We start from the raw sequence: 26839 nt of genomic DNA on the forward strand, positions 1-26839 counted from the left end.
GTTTATCAATATCAAAGCTTAGATTATCAATGACTTTATGACTTTTTAAAAAATGTGTGAATTCACTTTTCTTTAGAAGCTCAACATTTGAATATATCTTGTTTTAAATCCCTTTTGTGGACAAATGGGCAAAAAAGGATTCTGAAACGTGACATGGGCACATTTTTGCAATGGGTAGACGTCCATTCCCAATTCCTGGGGATGTGCACCTCAAAGTGCAGAAAATATAGACTAGGTAGTCTGACATCTGACAAGTGAATTAGCTCCTAGCTCCAAAACATCAGTTGTGATTCTGGCATCCTGCCAAACATGCTACCAGACACAGATCAAAAGATTAACTTCTACAAAGGTAAAATACTGCAAATGCTGGAAATCTGAAATAAAAACAGAAAATGCTGGAAATACTCAGCAGGTCAGGCAGCATCTGTGGAGAGAGAAACAGAGTTAACGTTTCAGGTCGATGACCCTTCATCAGAACCGGAAAAAGTTCTGACGAAGGGGTCATCGACCTGAAACGTTAACTCTGTTTCTCTCTCCACAGATGCTGCCTGACCGGCTGAGCATTTCCAGCATTTTCTGTTTTCATTATAAAAGATTAACTTACTTGGTGCAGAATACACATTTTGGAAAAATAAGACAGGGACCACAAACCAAATGATAATGAATAAACATATGTTGGAAGAGAAAAAAAACAGCTAGCAGGCGAGTAGTATAAAATAGTGATCTACCAGCTCTGTCTGAAAACTTTCATGGCCCTGGCTTTTATGAAGACTCTAACTATACACATAGATCAAAGTGGAGAAAGGGAGGTGTGATGAAATATGTCATTCATCAGATTCTGTATTTAACTACATATATTGTATTGCCTGCTCCGGTGTTTTACCTTGTATTGTATATAGTGCACCGCCCCCTTTCTCCCCATTGGATGTGTCGGCTCCGCCCATACCTGGCCCTACTTAAGACAAGCCCAGGCTTGTCTTGCAGAACAGCAGAATGCTAGGTGAAGCCACAGGCATCTTTCTTTGCTAATAAAAGCCTTGTTTTATTCAGTTAACTTTGAGCCTTGAAGTTATTGAGGCGCATCAGGAGGAATAGCATCACATTCACCCAGCGAACTCTCCATAGTACGCGCTGTGACAGCACACCAATCTTTCCCATGGTATGAATGGTGATTATTCATACTTCGCTTTCTTCATTTTTTTTAAGCATTTAGTGGCAGCCCAGTGTGCTGTGCTTTGGATTTACATGCTTTACACAGGACATAATGTACAGGGTTACTATATTACTATTATTATCTTTTACCCTCACCAAGAGACCAACACAAAGCACGACTTAGAAAACCCATCTTTACTGAAAATAGTGATTGTACCCTTTATTGGCCAATGGTTTAGCTGGTAACGGTAGTGTGCAACTGCACATTACAGGCACCCCAGCTTTGAATCCCAATCTGCTTTCAGTAGCTGATCTCACCCAGAGGCTGGGGTGCTATGATTGGTCTCAGCACCCCTGGCTAAGAAGGAGAAATCAACTAAACTACTCAGTCCTGATCACTGTCCAGCGACCCCTGTAGTAAAGTTAGCATGTGTGTGAATGTCACGTGAAGACAGGACTGGACCTCCAATGTGACACCCCAATGGACGAATACCTTCAATTCCTTCAAAAGGGGGAGGAGATAAAGGGAAGAAAATTAGGTACCAAAAAAAATAAGTTGAGGACAGTGATAATGTAGTGCTGGCAATCCAAGTGTTTAATCATTAAACACTGGTGGCATGAAAGTTGGGAGGTTTCTGAATCAATAACAAATTGATCGATCGGTTGCTTGGCTTAGCTTTCTTCGGCTACTCCATTATATTAATATATACAGACTGTATGTATGATTTAGTCCTTTAAAAAGGGCCCTGACATGTTCTTAATGGAGGATGACATCAGGGTGTATTGGGTGCAGTGAGTTAATTAAGTTTGCCAAGTGGATGGGTTATCATGGTCCCATTCTACTTACCAATCAGGCCATATTTTAAAATCAAAGTCTATATCCACAAAGTGTCTTTTCGGCTTAATCAAACCTTCTGAAGTGTTCTACATCATCTGAAAATTATTTCTATACAATAGAGTATGTTTGCCAAAGTTTGTAATGGGCTTGTAACGATCTGAATTTGCTTTAATACATTACCTTGAATTCAACATAAATCACTTGTTTGCAGGGTCTGTGATTGCCATTCTTCCATCAACTGCACCTGTTCTGATGTTGAATCTTAATACTATTCATCTTGATTTTCTATGTTGCTTGTTATTTTTGATTCTGAGAACGTTAGCATTCATCTTAAATACGTCAGCTTGGCTCAGTGGTATCACTCTCGCCTCCGAGTCAGAAAGTCATGAGTCCAAGCCCCATTCCAAGACTTGAGTACATAATCTAGGCTGACATTTCAGTGTAGTACTGAGCAAATGCTGCATGTTGGAGGTGTCTTCTGTCAGATAAGACGATAAACCAAGGCCTTGTCTGCATGTGCAGGTGAATATAAAAGATCCCATGGCACTATTCAAAGAGGAGCCGGGCAGTTCTCCCAGTGTCCTAATAAACATTTGTCCATCAACCAACATCATCAAAATCAGATTAACTGGTCATTGCTGTTTGTGGGACCTCATGTGCAAGTTGGCTGACACAGTTGCCTACAAAACAGCAGTGACTACACTTCAAAAGTAATGAATTGTCTGTGAAGTGATTTGGGGCAACCTGAAGTCATGAAAGACACTTTATAAATGTAAGCATTCACATCACAATTTTGCTGCTGTTGACTTCCCCCTGATCTTCCCCCCACCCACCAACCTTCTCATTGATAAAACAAATGAATTTCTGAGGGGGGGGCGGGGATCAGGGTGCAGTCCCCTGTAGTACCTCCAATCAATAAATGGTGCTGTATTTGGGATGACTCCTCTTTGAAATAAAGATTTCCCTTTTCCTACCAATTGATCCTGCAGCATCCCCGAATTCTGAAGCCAGCTGAGGCCAAGCAGGATGTGGTACTCGGAGAAAGAGAGAGAGCAAATTACTGGCTCCCAGCTTTTAGCTTCTTGCTTGCAATGCAGCAAAAGAATTTTGAGTAATTTGTACTTTTTTAATGTTGGAGAAACTATCGAAGGACAAACAAAAACAAACAGAATTGAGACAATTTGTCAGAGAAACTCATGATAGACAGACACACACACACACACATAGAAAGACACATTTAGACACACACAAACAGACACAAAAAATAGCACAAGAGTCTTACAAACTTAGAAAAAGGACAATTAAAGTGCAACTTCTGCACACCATCACCTCCATGTAACCTCTTGGGAGAGGCAAAAAAAAGTTAACACTGTAGGCCAAATTAGAAAAAAAATTCTCTCCAAATCCAAAAGGAATTAAACAAGCTCCAGGAGACCAGTGCCTGGGTGACAACTCCCAGTGGCCCACCTACCTTCGAGATGTAGACGTTTGCCATTCTCAGGAACTCAGCCAGCTCCCTTTTGAATATTTGCAGCAAATCTGCACTCAACTTATTCCAGAGATTGACAAATCTGCGAGAATAATACCTCGTGGCATCTAACCCACTTCTTTGCTTTCGCAACATACTTATGTCCCCTGGCCCTTCCTAACTTATCGAGCTTGCTTAGCCTAGCTACTCATTATCGAGTTTGCTTAGCCTATCTACCTGGACTGAGGGGAAATCCTTTTATTATCGAGCTCGCTTAGCCTATCTACCTGGACCGAGGGGCCATCCGTTCATTATCGAGCTCGCTTAGCCTATCTAATGGACTGAGAGGACATCCTTTCATTATCAAGCTTGCTTAGCCTATCTAATAGAAACATAGAAGATAGGAGCAGGAGTAGGCCATTCGGCCCTTCGAGCCTGCTCCGCCATTCAATGAGATCATGGCTGCTCATTCAATTCAGTACCCTGTCCCTGCCTTCTCCCCATATCCCTTGATCCCTTTAGCCTCAAGAAATATATCCAACTCTTTCTTGAATATATTTAATGAACTGGCCTCCACCGCCCTCTGTGGCAGAGAATTCCACAGGTTCACCACTCTCTGGGTGAAGAAATTCCTCCTCATTTCAGTCCTAAATGGCTTACCCCTTATCCTTAGACTATGACCCCTGGTTTTGGACTCCCCGGCCATCCGAAACATCCTTCCTGCATCTAGTCTGTCCAGACCTGACAGAATTTTATAGGTTTCGATGAGATCCCCTCTCAATCTTCTAAACTCCAGTGAGTATAAGCCCAATCGACACAATCTCTCCTCATACGTCATTCCTGCCATCCCAGGTATCAGCCTGGTGAATCTTCGCTGCGGTCCCTCCATGGCAAGAACGTCCTTCCTCAGGTAAGGTGATCAAAACTGCACACAATACTCAAGGTGCGGTCTCACCAAGGCCCTGTACAACTGTAGCAAGACATCCTTGTTCCTGTACTCGAAACCTCTTGCTACGAAGGCCAACATACCATTTGCCTTCTTCATTATCGAGCTCGCTTAGCCTATCTACCTGGACCGAGGGGGCATCCGTTCATTATCGAGCTCGCTTAGCCTATCTAATGGACTGAGGAGACATCCTTTCATTATCAAGCTTGCTTAGCCTATCTAATGGACTGAGGGGAAATCCTTTCATTATCGAGCTCGCTTAGCCTATCTAATGGACTGAGGGGAAATCCTTTCATTATCGAGCTCATTTAGCCTATCTACCTGGACTGAGGGGAAATCCTTTCATTATCGAGCTCACTTAGCCTATCTACCTGGACTGAGGGGACATGTTTTCATTATCGAGCTCCCTTAGCCTATCTACCTGGACCGAGGGGACATCCTTTCATTATTGAGCTCGCTTAGCCTATCTGCCTGGACCGAGGGGACAGCCTTTCATTATTGAGCTCGCTTAGCCTATCTACCTGGACTGAGGGGAAATCCTTTCATTATTTTAAAGAGCTCACTCAAATCTCCACAAATCCTGCCAATCCTGATAACAAAGGGCCCTTAAGCTAGGTATCAATCTAATGGCTTTCCTCTGAACCTTTTCCAGGGCTTCTATATCCCCCAACATGCGAGAGGACCAAAGCTTGTCACAGTATTCTAGGTGTAGCCTGAACGAGGTCTTATACAGAGAAAGGGTAGTGGTTCTTGTTTTATATTTAATTATCCTGACTTTCACAGTAGCCTCATGGCACTGGTCATAAACCTTCAATGACTCATGCACTATAATCACCAGGTTCTTCTCCCGCTCAGCTGCCTCGGGCACGCAACTCTGCACAGCATCTACTTGCTTGGTGTTGCCCTTTCCCAAGTGCAGCACCTACATTTATCGACATTAAAAGACACCTGCCAGATACAGATGCATTCCCCCATCGCATCTAGATCTGCCTTCAATCTATTTTTAGAATCTAAGGTCCTTACACTTGCACATATCTTCACGTCATCCTTGAACTTGGATAGTTCTCCCAATGCCTTCATCCAGATCATTGATAAAGATGGTGAAGAGCAACAGCCCTAACACTGATCCATGCGGGACACCACTCGAGACCAGCCCCCATTGAACCTTACAATTAATAACTATCTTCTGTCCAAGAATGCAGCCAGATCCTTATCCAGCCCAATATATGCCCACCAATCAGACAAAATTTAACCTTGCTTAGTTGCCTTTTGTGCAGCACTTTGTCAAAGGCTATTTGAAAGTGCTGATACACAATGTCAACCAGATTTCAAACATTCACCAACTTTATAACTTTCTCAAAAAATTCAACAAGTTGGTGAAACAGGATCTTTTTCAGATTCCTTAACCCCTTCTGTTTTCAGGTGATCATACAGTGCATCTCTAATGATTTCTTCTTGCAACCTGCCTCGAACCAAAGTCAAACTAATAGGCCTGCAGTTTCCCGGTTCTGACTTATTGCCTGTTGTGTATTTTGAATGTTGTATTTGAATTGTCCCACATAGCTTACTGTAGTTGTGATGTGCAATGCACTATGGGAAATAGAGTGCATGAAGTTGAGAAGCTCTCTTGAAAGTAACGGCTGATAACGGAACTCTGTCTCCTGCGTACTCTTTTAATTGTTATACAAGCAAGGTTATTAAACTCTTGAGATTTAACAAAAGTGGCGACGAGGACGTCTGAACTTACGTGGCTCTGCTATGCGGAAGATAGTCGGGTTTTACGTGTTTTAAAACTCTTATTTTTGCCGTGGACAGTTAATTAAAGTGAGGCTGGCTCGAGGATAAAGGAGCTTGCAATGGCGGGAAGACGAGACAACATATAAGGTACTAACGACTTGAGGAAGGGGAGGAAAAGCCGTGAGTAAATCAGGAAGGACATTTATTCAACTGTGAAACGATCTGTGAATTGAAGCACTAAATAACTGATAGTGATGTTAGTTGAGTTCAACATTGGAAGGATCCTTAGTGAATGATAATTAGGAGCCTGAGAGAAGGAAAATGGCTGGAATTATCGGTAACATTGGACCGTTTGATGAGAATGTCGAACAATGGAGCTCATACACAGAACGATTTGAATACTTCACACAAGCAAATGACATTGGAGGGAACAAAGTAGTACCTACATTAAGTGTGATGGGACCAAAGACTTTCAATCTTTTGCGTACTTTAGTGCATTCAGATAGACCAGGGACTAAACAATATAGCGAAATTGTGGAGATACTAAAAGGGCATTTTTCACCCAAACCCCTAGTCATAGCTGAGAGGTTTAGGTTCCACAGGCGTAACCAGGAAGAAGGAGAAACAGTGACCATGTTTGTAGCTGCACTAAAAAGACTATCAAAGCACTGTGAGTTTAATGACGTGCTAAATGATACTATAAGAGACAGGCTAGTGTGTGGTATGAGAACTGAAGCCATACAGAAGAGACTATTAACGGAGAGTAATCTGACTCTACAAAAGGCCATTGAAATCAGTATTTCCATGGAATTGGCAGCTAAGGAAGCTCAACAGTTGGGTGCAACAGAAAAAGTGCACAAAGTAAGAACAGAGAGCCAAGGGCCATGCTTCCATTGTGGCAAAACGGGGCATCTTGCGTCTGCATGCTGGTGTGTGGACATGGATTGCCACAGCTGTGGTAAAAAGGGACATATTCAGCGCGCATGCAGAAATAAAAAGGACACAGAGAAAACGTCAAAGACGGAAGGAAGGAAGAAAAAAAACATTCAGACAAAAGACAAAGAAGCATGTCTGCTCTGTAGAACAGGACAAAACAGAGGCAAGTGACACGTCAGAGGAGGAACTATCACTGAACGTGCTGACTGTAGCTGGGGATTCGCACGGCTACTGGGTTTCACCCTTGCTAGAGGGGCAGCCTGTGCGAATGCAGATCGATGCTGGGGCAGCAGTATCTCTTATGTCAGAGACAGTCTACAAAAAGATATTAAAGCACCTTCCACTTCAGCCAGCTAACATAGCGTTAAAGACATATACCGGTGAAAGAGTAACCGTGAGAGGTATCACTGAGGTCACAGTTCAGTTGAATGGACAAACTAGGAAGTTACCACTCTACGTAGTTAAAGGAGACTACCCCTCCCTGCTGGGACGTTCGTGGATGGAGAGAATAAAATTAGACTGGTCATCGGTCTATATGATGTCACACAATGATCCAGGCTTACCCGCCATCTTAAAGAAACATGTAGAAGTCTTTAATGGAGAACTGGGTAGCATGAAAGATATTACTGTGAAGCTTCGTATTAAGCAGGATAGCAAACCCAAGTTCATGAAGGCACGACCCGTACCTTATGCCATCAGACCAAAAGTCGAGACTGACTTAGAAGCCCTAGTTGAAAGCGGAGTACTAGAACCAGTCAGCGTGAGTGAATGGGCAACGCCCATCGTACCAGTGCTCAAGAAAGGGGGTGGAGTTAGGATATGTGGAGATTTTAAAGTAACTGTTAACCCTGTATTGTCAGTGGAGCAATATCTGCTCCCCCATATTGATGATTGTTTGCGGGACTTGCTGGGGGCCAGAAGTTTAGCACAATCGACCTCTGTCAAGCCTACCTGCAAATGCATGTGGATGAACAGTCACGAGAAATGCTGACTATTGTGACGCACAAGGGCCTATTTAGGTATTGTCGACTTCCTTTCGGAATTACATCAGCTCCAGCACTTTTCCAACGTGCTATGGACCAGATCCTTAGTGGGTTGCCTGGAGTCCAGTGCTATTTAGATGATATCTTAGTTACTGGGTGTGATGGCCAAGACCATCTGCGTAACTTGGACGCAACGCTACAGAGACTGAGGGGTTATGGACTCAGAGTTCGCAGGGATAAATGCGATTTTTTTCAGGCATCAGTTGAGTACCTCGGTCATGTGATCGATGCCACAGGCCTTCACAAGGCACCGTCCAAGACCAAGGCAATTGTGGATGCCCCAGCACCTGAAAATATCAGCCAGCTGCGTTCTTTTCTAGGGTTACTGAACTACTATGGACGGTTCATACCGAACCTAGCCTCGATGCTGAGGCCGCTGCATTGGTTGCTATGTGAAGATAAGAAGTGGGAATGGACTAACAAGTGCCAGGAGGCGTTCATGACAGCAAAGGACACGCTCCTGAAATCAGAGGCTTTGACGCATTTTAACCCTTCATTACCAATACAGTTAGCTTGCGATGTATTGTCATATGGTGTGGGAGCAGTCATTTCTCATATCATGCCAAACGGAGAAGAGAAGCCGATAGCATTTGCATCTAGGACTTTGAACAGAGCTGAAACTAACTACGCCCAAATAGAACGAGAAGCACTGAGCATCGTTTTTGGCATTCGCAAGTTTCACCAATATTTGTACAGGAGACAGTTCACCCTACTAACAGATCACCGCCCTCTCACGACCATCTTCGGACCACATACAGGGATTCCATCACTTGCTGCGAGCAGAATGCAAAGGTGGGCGCTGCTGTTGTCTGCACACACATTTGACATTAGATATCACAAGTCTGACCTGCACGGCAACGCTGATGGTCTTTCCAGGTTGCCGCTGCCTGTCACGAAGCCTATGACGCGTAGCATGGACATCTGCTATTTTAGGCAGGTGGAGAACGCGCCTGTTACTTCGATACAGGTCCGACGAAACACCAGAAACGACCCAGTGTTGTCTGCAGTGCTGGACATTATCGTCAGGGGCAAGCTTGACAGCGATGACCCAAACCTGAAACCATTATCTCTTAAGGAGAAATGAACTGTCAGTGCAGTCTGGATGTTTGCTGTGGGGGAGGAGAGTGGTTATTCCACCATCGCTACGGAAACCAGTGTTACAGCAACTACACTCCGGACACTGCGGAATGGTTCGTATGAAAGAAATAGCGAGGAGCTACTTCTGGTGGCCGGGTATGGATGGACAGATTGAGGACAAAGCTAAAACTTGTTCCTCATGTCAGAGAGTTCGTAATGTGCCACAGCTTGCACCTCTTCACCCCTGGGACTTTCCGGAGGAAGCATGGCACCGCATTCATGTAGACTTTGCAGATCCATTCGAGGAGAGAATGTTCCTGGTGGCTGTTGACGCACACAGTAAGTGGCCAGAGGTTGTTATAATGAGGTCCACCACCACTGAGAAGACCATCGAGAAGTTAGGTGAGGTGTTCAGCCGATTTGGATCTCTGATGCAACTTGTCTCAGACAACGGTCCACAGTGGGTGTCACAAGAAATGGCTACATTCCTGCAGGTGAATGGCGTACAACATATCAGGGCTGCACCATACCACCCTGCGACCAATGGTCTAGCTGAGAGGTTTGTTCAGACTATGAAACACTCTCTAAAGGCATCACAAGGCCAGGGAATGCTTCATCAGTGCCTGAATAGTTTCCTGTTGAGTTACAGGAACACACCACATGCGACCACAAAAGCATCACCTGCCACTCTACTGCTCAAAAGAGAGCTACGAACCAACTTCGACCTGCTGAAACCGCCAAATGTGAAAGACGTGGTACAGTATCAGCAGGACAAGCAGATCAAGCAACGTGAACAACGCTCCAAAGACAGAGTCTTCAGTCCAGGTGAACATATGTTGGCACGGAACTACAGTGGTGGACCTAAGTGAGTTCCTGCTACTGTCATTGCACAGACTGGTCCAGTATCCAACACTGTACAGACACCCGAGGACATTGTCTGGAGACGACACACCGACCAGCTTCTACGAAGTGCAGCAACACCCACTGAACCACCAACAGCAGCTTATCTGCCATTGGGTGATGCTGTGGGTCATCCGCCTTCTATACCGAGAGGCTCACCTTCTGAGGAAGCAGCCGCTTCAGCTCCTATCTCATCAGCAAGGGAGACCTGTATACAGGCACCTCAGTCGCCTACATCTGTGTTGACGTCACCTGTGAGAGACAATGAACTGGAGAGCCAGGTTGACTGCCGGTATCCTACCAGAGAGCAGCGGGCCCCTATACGTTTGAACTTATAGTTCAGAGGCTTACCCTTTATCTGGGGCAGAATAATCCCCATGGGTATAGCCATGGTTGGAGGAAGTCTACCCTCACTCCCAGGTTATTGTGTTTTAAAAATTTTGTGGTTCTATTGGGACATCTAATGTAAGAGGGGAGATGTTGTGTATTTTGAATGTTGTATTTGAATTGTCCCACATAGCTTACCGTAGTTGTGATGTACAATGCACTATGGGAAATAGAGTGCATGAAGTTGAGAAGATGCTCTTGAAAGTAATGGCTGATAACTGAACTCTGTCTCCTGCGTACTCTTTTAATTATTATACAAGCAAGGTTATTAAACTCTTGAGATTTAACATTGCCCTTTTTAAATATTGGTACGATATAGGCCTCTTGCTAGTCCATGGGACCATCCCAGACCCCAGCGAGCTATTAAATATATGAGCAAGTGGCTCGCATAGGACAGCCCTCATTTCTTTGATAGTCAGAGGGCAGAAGGTTGTGGGAGGGATGTCTTGGTGATGGGTAGGATGTGGAATTTGACAGAAAAATGCAGAGGCATGCCAGACAAGCAGAGACAGACCCAAAAACCAACACATAGGTAGAGTGATATTATAAATTAGGGTACATCATCAAACAACAAGGACACACTGCAGTCCTGCACCGCCCCCCAGCCCCCCATCTCCAGTGAAAGGGCGTAACTGTTTATCATTGAATTTTCTGATTAAGATCTGTGCAATGCCTGGAATTAGTAATACAAGTCTTAAATCGTCAACCTTTCGGGTTATGAACCTTAAGTTTATGGAATTATCACAAACCTCAGTATTTTACAATATAGTAGGAAGAATACACAATTTAACCAGCTATGAAGTATTTTCTTTTTATCAACATATTTATGGCAGATATGCCATTGGTAAAAATAAGCAGCTCGAGTTGCCATATGGCGGTTGTTGAGAGTGACCTCTGATGTAGTCACTGTGAGAGATTGCGGGGAAACTTTGACTTCGGTGGCAGCACAGAATTGGCCGGGCTGTAAAATGGGCTGCTGATTTGCTATTGGCCATTTATCGCTACCGCTGATGTTGAATTTCACCCCCTGCGAGTCTAAAGTTGGTGAGTACATCTGATCTAAACTGACACCAACCAAAACACAGCTTTCACTGATTCTGCACCAAAAATTGAGAGACGGCATAGTTATGAGAGGCGAGGTGAAAGTGATATTTCATTTTATATTAAAACCTTGAGCAGTAAGTAGCTGCACACTGAAAACTGGAAAACAAAAAAGGCAACTAAAAAAACAATCTGCCGTGCACAAAGATACTGGACTTTCCCATTGGCTCCCCCATCTTCATGAAAAAACATTTGCCAAACCTTTCCTGTTTGTTTCCAAACACGTGAAAATGCATTGCAATGTCACCTATGGATGATGCCATTGTGATGAAAATTAGGCATTTTTTCCCCCAGTTTTCAAATAAAAAGGGATGCATATGAAAAAAGGGGTTCTCAAATCATTCCAATAGACTGCAATCAGCATATCCTTATAAGCAATTCTTGCAACTCAAAGAGACATGACTTTCAGATATCAAGAACTTTGTCCAGAGAGAAAGCATAAACGTCACTTTGTTGCCAAAACTTACAAGATATTCAGCAAGGTAGGAGACAGTACAAGATCTGGGAGAAGGATGTCAGGGTTGAAGTAATTTGATCTACAATTTGGCTAAATGTATATATAGTCCCCAAGCACATACAGATGAGGTTAATTCAACTGAAGGTACTCCACAGATTCTATTATACAGTGCACACACTGGTTAAACTGTGCAATAAACCAAAGGGTACATGTTGGCATTATGGTTACCACACTGTCCCAGATTTTTTCACAACTGGGAAGCAGTTGTATTCAAGGATGGCCATTGATAAATGAAGAACTGGCATTTGACTTGGGACAAAAGTAAAAAATTAGGAAGTTAAAAATAAGAAAAAAATCAGATGCAACTTTTTCATCAAAAAGGATAATGCAGTTACTTACAGCTGGGGGGGGGGGGTTGAAGTGTGTAAGAGGCAATTGGCTGCATTTGCAGAGAGAATTGATTGGACGATATAGTGAGAAAATAGATAATTGGAGCAAGGTGTGAACTTGGATATATTTTCCTTTCCTGTTCATTAAAAAAGCTAAATTCTTATTCTATAACATGCAAACGTTGGGACTCTACCAATGGATTTGGGAAGAAACGAGTGCAGGGTTGAGGGGATGAAGACCTGCTACTGAGTAAGATGACCCATCCCTTGAAGCATGCTCGTTAAGGGCAGAGTCTGAATGCTCCTTCTGGAGTTGGATCAGGGAAAGGGAATACAAAGAAGGAAGAGTGGAATTATATTGAAGATGGTTTGGAACACTGCTGTTTTACATGTTGAGCTGTTTACAATATTGTTCGTTTTTCTTTTGTTGGCAGTTCAAAGGTTCAGCAATATTTGTGTGAAGATCGCATCCTTTAAAAAATATGAAGTCATAGTTGTCGTTATGTTCTTCAGTGACAATCACACAAAATGAAGCCACTTGCCAAATTTGAAAATATGAAAACATTTTAGTTATTGAACAAATAGTTCTCTAGCCTGTACAATCTGACCATTCATAGGATGATTATTTTTCACTGACAGCAGAACTAGCACATCGAGGTTCAAAAAACAATGTGCTTATAGGCACATAATTGAATACACAATTATTCTAGCACTCCCAGTTTTGATAAGACCCCAAAGACTGATCAGGTGAACCCAATAATCAGTTTTGGTGTAAGTTCAACAGCTTAGATTACAAAACATTATCAAAACCTACAGACACGCAAATGGAACACATCAACGGTTTTCACCACATTTATTTTTTAAAAAGCAGAATGATTAACAAGGAGTCGTACTCGGGTACGGATGCTGTGGACAAACAGACAGAAGGACAGAACCACAGCAGGTACAGCTAAAGCTTCAGCAGTATGAAACACTAGAGCTCTGCATTTTCAGTTGCGTTTGTGGAGAAAAATTCCCAGTAATTTCTCAGTAATTACTTTGGATTGTTCAAAAGTAGGTAAAGAAAATACAAAAGATAAAGTTCAGTGGAAATTTTTAAAAATGATGCTGTAGTTAAAGAAGAAACAATGGCCCAGAAATTCGGGTCTCCATGGGTGAGTACGCGCTGGGTACTCACCCATAGACCCAATGGAAGTGCCAGTTTCGTGCATGCGCGGGAAACCGGAACTTCGGTTCCCTTAAAGGAAAGGGTTCAGAGGTCGAACGCGTGCGCCGGAGAGGCAGCGCGTGCACATGGAATTTACATTTTTTTTGCAGGTTTCTCCGGGAGGGTAAGTCTCCAGGAGTTACACATGTAAAAAGCAGGCGCAAGGCCTGCTTTTAACAAGGTAAGTGGTGAATTAATTAAAATTAAAACATTTTTTCCACAGGTTTATTATTTTTAAATACTTTAAAGAAAGGTTAGTTTATTTTTAGCCCCGTTAGAAAATGTAATTAATTTTTTCAAAAATTAAAATTATTGTTTAAAATAGTTATTTTATGTAATTTATAGTTATTTTAAAAATGTGATTTATTAAAAATGTGATTTTTAAAAAATTTATTTGAAGTTTTAGTGATGTTTTGGGGCTTATAGTATTTATAGGTTTGACAGCTCTTCCTGTCAATTTTATGAATGGGCATTTCCCTGCTACCATTGGCTCTCCATGGCCCACGTGATCCCAGGGGATGCATCGAACTAACTGCGCCCCTGGGATACGCAAGCACTGCGCACCGGAAGTTGGAGGAGGCCCAGGATCGGAATCCCACACGGGCCCACAGCTCAACGGCCGGCGCGCGAGGTAAGTGCAGGTCGGGGGCTTGCACCCGCGGGAAGCCCCCGACCCGAATTTCTGGGCCAGTTACCTTTTCTAGTGTGTGTGTGTGTGTGTGTAAAAAGCCAATAATGTATTTCATTTAGACCCCTTAACTGATTTCCTCTTTTTTAATTTTATTAATAAAATACACCACTATTTATGTACATTTTTAAATTTTCTGGTCATCTATCTTTCGGAACTAAATTGGTAACATAAGCTCTCTAAAATGCAAACTCTTTTCATGTTGCAGTAAAAAAACACAGTTGGAAATCAGAGGGGAAAAGAACAGTTACAAGTGGCATACTGGTCATCAATTATATTTTCTCCCAGGCTTTTGGTTCCCTAATGTGCGAAGTTCATTTACCAACTGTCCTTAAGATGAGGCTTGTTTGAGAATATACGAATCATGTCAGCAAAACCAGCCAACATATAGAGATGTTGGAAAGCGATGTGGCTAAGGTTTGGCAGCGCAATTAATTGCAACTGCCAGATGTCCAATATAGAAATGCCATCATCCAAGGCTGGCATTCCCATCTGAGCAGTAAATTCATCACTGAGTTTTCCTTCCTCTTCAAGAGTTGCAACAAGACAGAACACTCACTGGCATTGTTGGTGTCGGCATTAATGTTCGTTTTGTAGGTGTCGACTAGTGGTGTGACATTCCAAAAGATGTTATCAGCATGAACAGTTATGAATTGATATTTTGAGCTATGGTGGCTTCCTGTTTGTCATGCAAGGTGTTGCAGAATCTACAATACAGAAATTGCCTCTCTTTGGTCTTTAGGTAGTATTTCAATGAAGAGTTGGATTTTGTTGACACATTCCCAATTTTCTTCCTTGGAATGTAACTCAGCATTCAATTTGAACATCAAGAAACACACCCTATTCATGCTGGGGAAGTCCATAATGTTGGTGAGGGAGCCTATCAGTTGCTTCTTCACAATTGCCAGGATGAAAGATGTTCCACCAAGAAGTCCATTTTCCATTTGGAACTCTGGCTCTGTCCTACTTTCCCACTCAGCTCCTTGAGAATATCTACTTTGGACCCACTAAATTACAGACTACCCAAAAGGTGCATCAACACATTCCATGCATTGGCAACTTGGTTGGCAGTCTTGTAGAGATTCATCCAGTGGTGTGGGGCAACTGTTGGATGAGACTGTATTCGAGATGTGTTTGGCTCCTTACATCATGAAAGAGGATAATTAGTTTTGTTAGCATGCCTAAACCTCAAAGCTAATCAGAAAGAACTCGACACCATTCAGTCCTTCAGTGGAGGTTGCTGCATTTCCAGTGGAGGAGGCAAGCTCAAAGAAAATCTGGCTTCACATTGAGTTTTATTTCTCATGTATATTTTGCCATGTATGCCGTGCTGAACATCACTACTTGTTCCTGCATCAAACCATAGCGATGTCAAATGCAACTGCTCACCAACTCAGTAAGAGATGATGAAAATGAAACATTTACACAAACCTTTGTCACCACAACAAATAAAGGGAGAGAAAAGAAACAAATAAAAGGATGATCCAAAGAATGCGGAGATCACAGAAGTCAGTCTTCGGCTAATTCGATTCAAGCAACAGCTGAGTGCACTGGATACAGCAAAGGCTATGGGCCCCGACACAATCTCGGCTGTAGTGCTGAATTTTTGTGCTCCAGAACTAGCCGTGCCTCTAGCCAAGCTGTTCCAGTACAACACTGGCATCTATCTGACAATGTGGAAAATTGCCCAGGTATGTCCTGTCCACAAAAAGCAGGACTAATCCAATCCGGCCTATTACTGCCCCATCAGCCTCCTCTCAATCATCATCAAAGTGATGGAAGGTGTCATTGACAGTGCTATCAAGCGGCACTTACCACCAATAACCTGCTCACTGATGCCCAGTTTGGGTTCCGCAAAGACCACTGAGCTCCAGACCGCATTACAGCCTTGGTCGAAACATGGACGAAAGAGCTGAATTCTAGAGGTGAGGTGAGAGTGACTGCCCTTGACATCAAGGCAGCCTTTGACCAAGTGTGGCATCAAGGAGCCCTAGTAAAACTGAAGTCAATGGGAATCGGGGGAATGTTCTCCACTGGCTAGAATAATACCTAGCACAAAGGAAGATGGTTGTGGTTGTTGGAGGCCAAACATCTCAGCCCCAGGACATCACTGCAGGAGTTCCTCAGGCCAGTGTCCTAGGCCTAACCGTCTTCAGCAGCTTCATCACTGATCTTCCTGCCATCATAAGTTCAGAAGTGGGGATGTTCGCTGATCATTGCAGTGTTCAGTTCCATTCGCAACTCCTCAGATAATGAAGCGGTCCATGCCCGCATACAGCAAGACCTGGACAACATTCAGGCTTGGGCTGATAAGTAGCAAGTAACATTCACACCACACAAGTGCCAGGGAATGACCATCTCCAACAAGAGTGAGTCTAGCCACCTCCCCATGACATTCAACAGCATTACCATCGCTGAATCCCCCACCATCAACATCCTGGGGGCGTCGCCATTGACCAGAAACTTAACTGGACCAGCCACATAAATAATGTGGCTATAAGAGCAAGTCAGAGGCTGGGTATTCTGTCGAGAGTGCCTCACCTCCTGACTCCCCAAAGCCTTTCCACCATCTACAAGGCACAAGTCAGGAGTGTGATGGAATACTCTCCACTTGCTTGGATGAGTGCAGCTCCAACAACACTCAAGAAGCTTGAGGACAAAGCAGCCTTGATTGGCACCTCATCCACTACCTTAAACATTTACTCCCTCCACGACCAGTGCACCGTGGCTGCAGTGTGTACCATCTACAAGATGCACTGCAGCAACTCGCCAAGGCTTCTTCGACACGACAGCACCTCCCAAACCCGTGACCTCTACCACCTAGAAGGACAAGGGCAGCAGGCGCATGGGAACACCACCACCTCCAAGATCCCCTCCAAGTAACACACCATCCTGACTTGGAAGTATTTCACCGTTCCTTCATCGTCGCTGAGTCAAAATCCTATAACACTCTCCCTAACAACACTGTGGGAGTACCTTCGCCACACGGCCTGCAGCGGTTCAAGAAGGCGGCTCACCACCACCTTCTCAAGGGCAATTAGGGATGGGCAATAAATGCTGGCCTTGCCAGCGATGCCCACATCCCATGAATGAATTTTAAAAAATTCAAATAATGTTTGACACAAAAATTTCCTTCAATGCATCTCAATATCTTTCCAATCAACACACTGCCGCTCTCAGCTGGTACTTAGGCTTTATATTGCTTGCATTAGGAAGGATGTTTGCACCAAAGCAATACCTCTGCGTGAAGTTGCCAATGGGTCATTCAGCTACATACAGAAATTGTACAGCATAGCGCAGTGCATGACCAAGCCCTCCCTATAGTGCCCTCATTTCTCTCTTTCCATGGCATCGGAGAGAGAAGCTACATACCTCAACCTTTCCAAGCTTTCAGCCTCAGTTTGGCCTATTGCTTGCTGGGGAAATGTTCCCTGATTTTATCTGATCTGCCGTCAACTTGAAGGGAACAAAATCTGCATGTGAGTGCCTCTTCTTCCTTCATCTCTCTTCTTCCTTGACCAGATTTCTTACGTGCTCCAGAACTGCCTGTGTTCTCAGGCACATAGGGCTCTGTAACCTTTTGCTTACTTCCCATGGTAGCCAGGAGCTGACCAAAGTAATTATACTTCAGAAGTGGGTAGAAAGAGAAAATGTGAGGTCACTGTGATCAGTATTTCAGCTCTCAGCTAAAAAAAAAAAGGGTTTTTAATCGAAGAATAAAACAAGGAAAAAAATTCAGTTGAAAATTGGGAGAACAACAAACGTAGAAAAACATGACTCTTGGGCGGGAGAAAAATCGATAAGAACCAACAACACGGAGCTCTATGAATTACATATATTAAAAAAACTAAAATTGAATTTGGTAACAGTAGCATTGAAGACATACCTGATTCTCTGGAGTGGCTTCTGTTGGCAGAGGCAGATTAGATTCTTCACAAACGGCAAGACTTCTCACTAGTTTACCTTTGGCTCCTGACTGAGAAGCACAGAAAAAGTGATCATATTATTGGTCACAAGTACTTTGGAAACATCCACATACATCAATTATATTACAACCTTCATAAAAGACAACAGAGATTTGCCATGAAATAAACTGTAAAATCCCTTTTTACCTGCATTTGGCATTTCTTGAATAAAACAGCTCACCAACATTCTGAGCACATCACAACAAGCCAACAGTGTGGCATGTAGCTCCAATAAAACAAGGTTACTGATCATATTTCTAATTCGGTAAAAAGAATTAATAATGCAAATCTAAGAAGTTGTTTTCTAAATAAAAGTTAAATGAAGTAGCACCTGAAAAAAATAAGGAAATCAAACATTGCCTCGACTACCCTCTGGGAACCTCCTGTCGCACACAGAAAATGTACAGTACATCACACAGGGTTATCATTGAGACCACCAACACTAAAATCAACATCAGCGGTAGCTGAACATACAGAAAGTGACACAATCAAGCCTCAAACCGAAGATCTGAATTCTACACTTTTTTTGTTTCAAATATTTGCTAAAAGGTTGGATTTAAATTTAGAATCACCTAAGACCTAATCCTTTACAACTTGGAATTCCAATCTTAAATGATTAGGATTATCTGATTTCCCTCTGGTTTAAGTTTAGGGATAAAGTAAACATGAACACAGATAACCAAGACTGGTCGAAAGCAGTAATGAAAATTTTCATCACACACCGAGTATTATACCCATCCTAAAATGTGAGCAGAGAAAGACGCGTTCCTCTGGTTGGGGCATCAGTGACAAGGGGTCATCAATTGCAGACGACACAAAGCTGGGTGGGCGTGTGTGCTGCGAGGAGGATGCCGAGAAACTCCAGTATGAGTTGGACAGAAGCATGGCAGATGCAATATAACGTGGATAAATGCGAGGTTATCCACTTTGGTGGCAAAAACAGGAAGGCAGATTATTATCTGAACAGCAATAGATTGGGAGAAGGGGAAGTTCAACGAGACCTGGGTGTCTTTGTGCACCAGTCGCTGAAGGTAAGCATGCAGGTGCAGCAGGCGATTAAGAAGACAAATGGTATGTTGGCCTTCATAGCGAGAGGGTTTGAGTACAGGAACAAGGATGTCTTGCTGCAGTTGTACAGGGCCTTGGTGAGACCACACCTTGAGTATTGTGTGCAGTTTTGGTCGCCTTATCTGAAGCAGGATGTTCTTGCCATGGAAGGAGTTCAGCGAAGATTCACCAGGCTGATACCTGGGATGGCAGGAATGACGTATGAGGAGAGATTGGGACAATTGGGCTTGTACTCGCTGGAGTTTAGAAGAATGAGAGGGGATCTCATTGAAACTTATAAAATTCTGACAGGACTGGACAGACTAGACTAGATGCAGGAAGGTTGTTCCTGATGGTCGGGGAGTCCAGAACCAGGGGTCACAGTCTAAGGATAAGGGGTAGGCCATTTAGGACAGAAATGAGGAGGAATTTCTTCACCCAGAGAGTGGTGAACCTGTGGAATTCTCTACCACAGAAGGCAGTAGAAGCCAATTCATTAAATATATTCAAGAAGGAGTTGGATATATTTCTTAAGGCTAAAGGGATCCAGGGGTATGGGGAGAAAGCAGGGACCGGGTACTGAAATTGGATGATCAGCCATGATCGCATTGAATGGCGGAGCAGGCTCGAGGGGCCGAATGGCCTACTCCTGCTCCTATCTTCTGTTTCTATGTTAATTTAAAACTGTCACTAACAGAGGTTAGAAGAGTTACCACAGAGTAGTTGAGACAGAGGCCACGGCATCTTTTAAGAAAATATAAGAACATAAGGAACAGGAGCAGGAGTATGCCATTCGGCCCCTCGAGCCTGCTCCGCCATTCAAGAAGATCATGGCTGATCTGATCTTGGCCTCAACACATAACCCTTGTAGTTCAAAAATCTGTCTATCTCAGCCTTGAATATATTCTATGACTCAGCAGGAGGATGGTGTAGAGCTATGGGGAAGAGAATGGAGAAGTGCGATTAGTTTTGACTGTCTCTAGCAAAGATTTAGCACAGATGTGACAGGCCAAATGGCCTCCTCCCGTGCGAGAGGGATATAAACAAAAAGATAGTTCTGAACTCATGTTGAGAACTGGTGTTAGTTGCTCAAAGAAAGTGTAAGATTTTGAACCATCAGCAGTTATATAATAAAAACAGAGAATGCTGGAAATACTCAGGAGGTCAGGCAGCATCTGTGGAGAGAGAAACGGAGTTAACGTTTCAGGTTGATGACCCTTCGTCAGAACTGGAAAAAGTTGGAGATGTAACAGATTTTTAAGCAAGTGCAGGGGCAGGGAAAGGCGGGGGAAGGGAAGAAATAACAAAAGGGAAAGTCTGTGATAGGGTGTGATGCGCCATCAATTACTCAAAAGACTGAGGTTGAGCGAGTAACAATCAGGCTTTTATTAACTAAAGAATGAAGGTCTAGTCTCGAGTGGTCAACCCGTCCAGAATACTAAGGGACTGGGAGGTAGTCACTTATATACCTGGAATAGTGGGAGGAGTCACACAACACCAGGTTATAGTCCAACAGCTTTATTTGAAATCACAAGCTTTCGGAGCGCTGCTCCTTCTTCAGGTGAAGTGGAGAAATGCATAAAGACACAGCTTATATAGTCAGAGAATCATGTCAGATGTTTACAGGTAACCTTTCCAACTGCCATTTATCGCACCTCGGCAGAGAGATAATCACAGCAGTCAAAGGTGTGAATGGTGTCCAAACAGGTCAGTCAGGGAAACATTACATCAAAGAACAATGAGGTGGGGTCACAAGGGGTCAAATATTGCAGATGCTGGGGTCTGTATGAAAAACAAAAAAAGACAAAAAACATTTTTTTTGGCTGGAAATCACAGTAGGTCCGGCCGCATCTGTGTAGATAAATGGCAGTTGGAAAGGTTACCTGTAAACATCTGACATGATTCTCTGACTATATAAGCTGTGTCTTTATGCATTTCTCCACTTCACCTGAAGAAGGAGCAGCGCTCCGAAAGCTTGTGATTTCAAATAAAGCTGTTGGACTATAACCTGGTGTTGTGTGACTTCTTACATTTGTCCACCCCAGTCCAACTCCGGCATCTCCACACCATACCTGGAATAGTGGGAGGAGTCAGCCGAGGCATGTCCAGACCTGTACCTAGTGGAATACACATACAGACACAGACAGGTATGACAGTGGTTTACCACAGGGTGGAAGGCAGGAGAGATTAAAAGACTAAAGGGATGATGGTGCAAGGCAAAAGGAGATAGTAATGGGACAAGTTAAGAAACAAAAGATGAGTCTAGATGAGGTGTAAATGGCAATGGCAGAATCATCAACAGCTGCCATGTGAGAAAAAACAATTGGGGCCGAGGTTATGGTCTGAAATTGTTGAACTCAATGTTGAGTCCAGAAGGCTGTAAAGTGCCTAATCGAAAGATGAGGTGCTGTTCCTCGAGCTTACGTTGAGCTTCATTGGAACAGTGTAAGAGGACGGAGAGGTCAGAGTGGGAGTGGAGCGAAGAATTAAAGTGACAGGCGACCGGAAGCTCGGGGTCACCCTTATGGACTGAATGGAGGTGTTCCGCAAAGCGGTCACCCAATCTGCATTTGGTCTCCCCAATGTAGAGGAGACCGCATCGTGAGCAGCGAATACAGTATACTAAATTGCAAGAAGTACAAGTAAAATTAGGAGAATCCTCGGTTGAGGAAAAAGGAAGACATCTCAGGAGCACTGGTATGGAAGGTGGCATCGTCAGAGCAGATGCGACGGAGACGGAGAAACTGGGAGAATGGAATAGAGTCCTTACAGGAAGCAGGGTGGGAGGAAGTGTAGTCCAGGTAACTGTGGGAGTCAGTGGGCTTATAGTGAATGTTGTGACATGGCCCTCGACCGTGTCCGTTCTATTTCCTGCACTTCTGCTCCCACCAGCTTCCACATTCAATGTATCATCCTCCGCCATTTCCGCCACCTCGGCCCCAGTTTCTTTTCTCACATGGCAGCTGTTGATGATTCTGCCATTTCCATTTACACCTTATCTAGACTCAGCTTTTGTTTAACTTGTCCCATTACCATCTGCTTTTGTCTTGCACCATCATCCCTTTTGTTTTTTTAATCTCTCCTGCCTTCCATCCCATCACATACCTCCCCTTCTGTTTTTTCCTCCTCTCCCCCATGTCTCTGCCCCTGCACTTGCTTACAGATCAGTTACAGCTCTAACGTTTTCCAGTTCTGACGAAGGGTCATCAACCTGAAACGTTCTGGGGAATATTACCAGCCCTGGGGACGTGGGACTGCCGGGAAAATGGCAGAATCTGGGGGCGGGTTCCCATCCCGCCCCCAACCTGCCTCCGTGCCCTCTTCCCAGCCGACCCGCGCTGGGAGCCGCCTCCTCGAGGCGGGAAGGGGATTAGTGCCAATTAACTACCTGTTAACAGGTAGTTAACAGGCAGTTTTTTGGATAATCCCTATTTTGAGCCCTGAAGTGTGGGCTTCCCGACGGCTCCGAACCTCGCCAGGATCAGCGAGGCGGGCCGTCAGTCTGCGGGGGTCGGAGGGGCCGAGATGTCTGGTGTGCAGGTGAGTGATGGGTGCATGTGTGCAGAGGTAAGTGTGTGAGGTGTGTGTAAAGTGTTTTAATAAGTTTTATTTACCATTACTTCTTCTTGCAGGCTTCCTCCCTTCTGGTCTCGGGAGTCCCTGAGCTCACCGGCACAGAAAGCAGAATGGCCGCTGAACTGTCAAAAGCTGCAGCCTCTGCTTTCTGGTCTGGAGAGCTCGCTAACTGAGTCTGAGTAGAGGGACTCAAGTTAGAAGACAGATTGTCAGTGTTTGGCTTCGCAGAGCTGTCAAACGCTGACATTTCATCTGTCAAAAGCTCTCGACAGATGAAATGTCACTCGCTGACGTCACCTGTAACCGGCTTTCCCTTAATTGGCCTGCTAAGCCCGCTGGGCGGGCTTAACAAGGTCAATCAAGGGAAAATAGCATGGGTTGGCCACAAGTCGATGGAGGCGGGACTAAAACCCGACAAGTGGGAGTCCCGCCTCCAAAAGCTCCCCATTGACAAAATCCAGCCCATTAACTCTGTTTCTCGCTCCACAGATGCTGCCTGACCTACTGAGTATTTCCAGCATCTTCTGTTTTTATTTCAGATTTCCAGCATCCGCAGTATTTTGCTTAGGTACTGATATATATTGTTTAAGAATAGTCTAAGTATAACACAATAAAAATTAGAATACTGCAACAATATTATATACAATTTAGATGTGTTTTGTAAAAATGTAACTGTTGCAATTTGGTTTCTGTCCCTACACTTTAAACTTGGGTTCATGACAAAAAGGCAGTTTCCATAACCAGACCAGTGTCTCCTATGAAATGAAACTTGCTCTCTTACGTATAACGTGAACGGGAATAGCATATTTCAGGACTAACAATTACCCATTTACTCCGTATTTTACATCGGAGATAGTTGGGGCTGTCCCATACTCTCCTGTCCACTCTGAAAGGGGAAAATGTCATGTTGTCAAATCATATTGCTCAGGGTAAAGCTAATCATTATAATCTTGTACATAACTAAGGGTTATATACGAGAATATAATTACACAGAAGGAAATTAATATATCCAGTAACTAGCAGTACAGTATTTGACTAACAACAGTTAAGCTGCTCTGACACTAAATAGGAATCCAAAATATTAGTACAGGTACACTATCCCTTATCCGAAAGCTTTGGGACCAGCTGAGTTTCGGTTTTCGGAATTTTTCGGATTTCAGAAGGTATTATTATAAGACTGGGAAATTTGTATTTAATATAAATTGTAAAAGTTCAGGCTACCTCTTGCGACTGTTCCGTGTCTCATTCCCCTTCCTGCTTCTCTGGAAAGCCGGATATCGGCTGACTCCTACTAAGCTGGTCCGCAAATCAGGTCGGGGGTCGAAAAGAATATCGGACGGGCCGCGGTTCAGGTTGGGGGGGGGGGGGTCGGGGTTGTGGGGGGGTCTGGGGGTCGGTTGGGGGGGGTGGGTGTCGGGGGGGGGGGGGGTCGGGGTCGGTGGGGGGAGTTGGTCGGGGTCGGGGGTGGAGAAAAGAATATCGGACCAGGCCGCGGTTCAGGTCGGGTCGGGAGAAAAGAATATCGGTCGGGTCAGGTCAGGTTGGGGGGGGGGGGGGGGAGAAAAGAATATCGGACGGGCCGCGGTTCGGGTCGGGAGAAAAGAATATCGGACGGGCCGCGGTTCGGTTTGGGTCGGGTCAGGGGGAGAAAAGAATATCGGACGGGCCGCTGCAGCTATCGGACGGGCCGCTGTATTGTTGGGTTCACTCTCCCGGTACCTCCTTCACACTGCCCGGCTCGGCCTGCAATCTCCTACCCAGGAGGGAACTCTGTGACCCTCTGCCCTGCTCAGCGTAAGTCGTGCGCCACTCTGGTCATGTCGTGCACACGACTTACGCTGAACAAAAAAAACTTTCGGTTTTTAGAGGTTTTCGGTTTCCGGAAGTTCAGATAAAGGATAGTCTACCTGTAGTTCAATTCAGAATCTATTAACTAATTTCTGGTAAACATAGCATTGGAACTAAACTGCACGGAGCTCCTTCACCTGCCTCAATGTGTAAACTGGTAGGCAAACAGTAAACTATAGATAGCAGGAAAAACAGCACTTGTACAATTTTGAAGGCAAGATTCGACACTCCAGAATAAAGAAGCTCTTTAACTAGGCAGGCAATCATGTTATTAGTCAATTCTACTACTCAGGTAGAGAGTGTGAACAGCAGTTTCCCGGCTATTGTGGATTTTTTAAATTTATGACACCTCTTCAGTCGATAAAATATTGCATACTGTAATTTCAAATTGTGTGACACTCCACTGATGGTTCAGCCGTTCTCATCCAACTGGCAACCTTCCTACATTAACATTTGAATGGCACAAGGTTAACCAGCAAGGCTAGTTGGACCCTTTTTGAGATGCATATGTTTTTAGATGACTGAGTATACTATTTACCCCGATATCAAGATAAAGGATCTCTCTTTAAAAATATACAATGACCTGAAGTCCATTTTAAATGTACAGCATTTTGCCTGGCCAAGCTAAAAACAAGACACAGAAATTATACTGTTTGAGGCATGATGGAGTTCTGCAAAACAGTGTAATTTACAAATTATTTACTCCCATAACATCACAAGTTTAAATGCAAACTTCCAAATACAAATTCATGTTGTTAGAATCGGGACTAATATAACAAAATTGGCACTGCTCTAACCATGACAACAGTCATTACCTTTCAGATAATAACTGGATGTACAGATTGTAAAGGTTTTCTTATGAATAACTTAGAAATATGATGTGTGCATCATAGAAACATAGAAGCTAGGAGCAGGAGTAGGCCATTCGGCCCTTCGAGCCTGCTCCGCCATTTAATGAGATCATGGCTGATCATCCAATTTCAGTACCCAGTCCCTGCTTTCTCCCCATATCCCTTTAACCTTAAGAAATATATCCAACTCCTTCTTGAATATATTTAATGAATTGGCCTCTACTGCCTTCTGTGGTAGAGAATTCCACAGGTTCACCACTCTCTGGGTGAAGAAATTCCTCCTCATTTCTGTCCTAAAAGGCCTACCCCTTATCCTTAGACTGTGACCCCTGGTTCTGGATTCCCCGACCATCGGGAACATCCTCCCTGCATCTGGTCTGTCCAGTCCTGTCAGAATTTTATAAGTTTCAATGAGATCCCCTCTCATTCTTCTAAACTCCAGCGAGTACAAGCCCAATCGCCCCAATCTCTCCTCATACGTCATTCCTGCCATCCCAGGTATCAGCCTGGTGAATCTTCGCTGCACTCCTTCCATGGCAAGAATATCCTTCCTCAGATAAGGCAACCAAAACTGCACGCAATACTCAAGATGTGGTCTCACCAAGGCCCTGCACAACTGCAGCAAGACATCCTTGTTCTTGTACTCGAACCCTCTTGCTATGAAGGCCAACATACCATTTGCCTTCTTAACCGCCTGCTGCACCAGCATGCTTACCTTCAGCGACTGGTGCACAAGGACACCCAGGTCTCGTTGCACTTCCCCCTCTCCCAATCTATTGCCATTCAGATAATAATCTACCTTCCTGTTTTTGACACCAAAGTGGATAACCTCACATTTATCCACGTTATATTGCATCTGCCATGCTTCTGCCCAATTCCCCAACCTGTCCAAATCATCCTGTAGTTTCTCGGCATCCTCCTCACAGCACACACGCCCACCCAGCTTTGTGTCGTCTGCAAATTTGGAGATATTACATCTAGTTCCCTTGTCTAGATCATTAATATATATTGTGAATAGCTGGGGTCCAAGGACCGACCCCTGCGGTACCCCACTAGTCACTGCCTGCCACTCGGAAAAAGACCTGTTTATTCCAACTCTTTGCTTTCTATCTGCCAACCAGTTCTCTATCCAAGTCAATACCTTGCCCCCAATCCCATGTGCCTTAACTTTACACGCTAATCTTTTATGTGGGACCTTATTGAAAGCCTTCTGAAAGTCCAAATAC

The 26839-nt window shown here is 44.0% G+C and overlaps 1 protein-coding gene across 24 annotated transcripts in view; it reads right to left on the bottom strand.

Moving 5' to 3' along the window:
• Nucleotides 1-26839, bottom strand: part of LOC147115349 (cAMP-regulated phosphoprotein 21-like) — a 789554-nt gene that overhangs the window by 150526 nt on the left and 612189 nt on the right. For all 24 annotated transcript variants that reach the window (XM_085993832.1, XM_085993820.1, XM_085993830.1 and 21 more), the window contains one exon: nt 18213-18302. In XM_085993832.1, coding sequence (XP_085849958.1) covers nt 18213-18302 — 90 coding nt within the window. The remainder of the gene's footprint in view (nt 1-18212; nt 18303-26839) is intronic.

The sequence above is a fragment of the Somniosus microcephalus genome, chromosome 7, assembly GCF_052327205.1.
Source record: "Somniosus microcephalus isolate GS21.2 chromosome 7, FLI_Smic_1.0, whole genome shotgun sequence".
NCBI classification, from domain to species: Eukaryota; Metazoa; Chordata; class Chondrichthyes; order Squaliformes; family Somniosidae; genus Somniosus; species Somniosus microcephalus.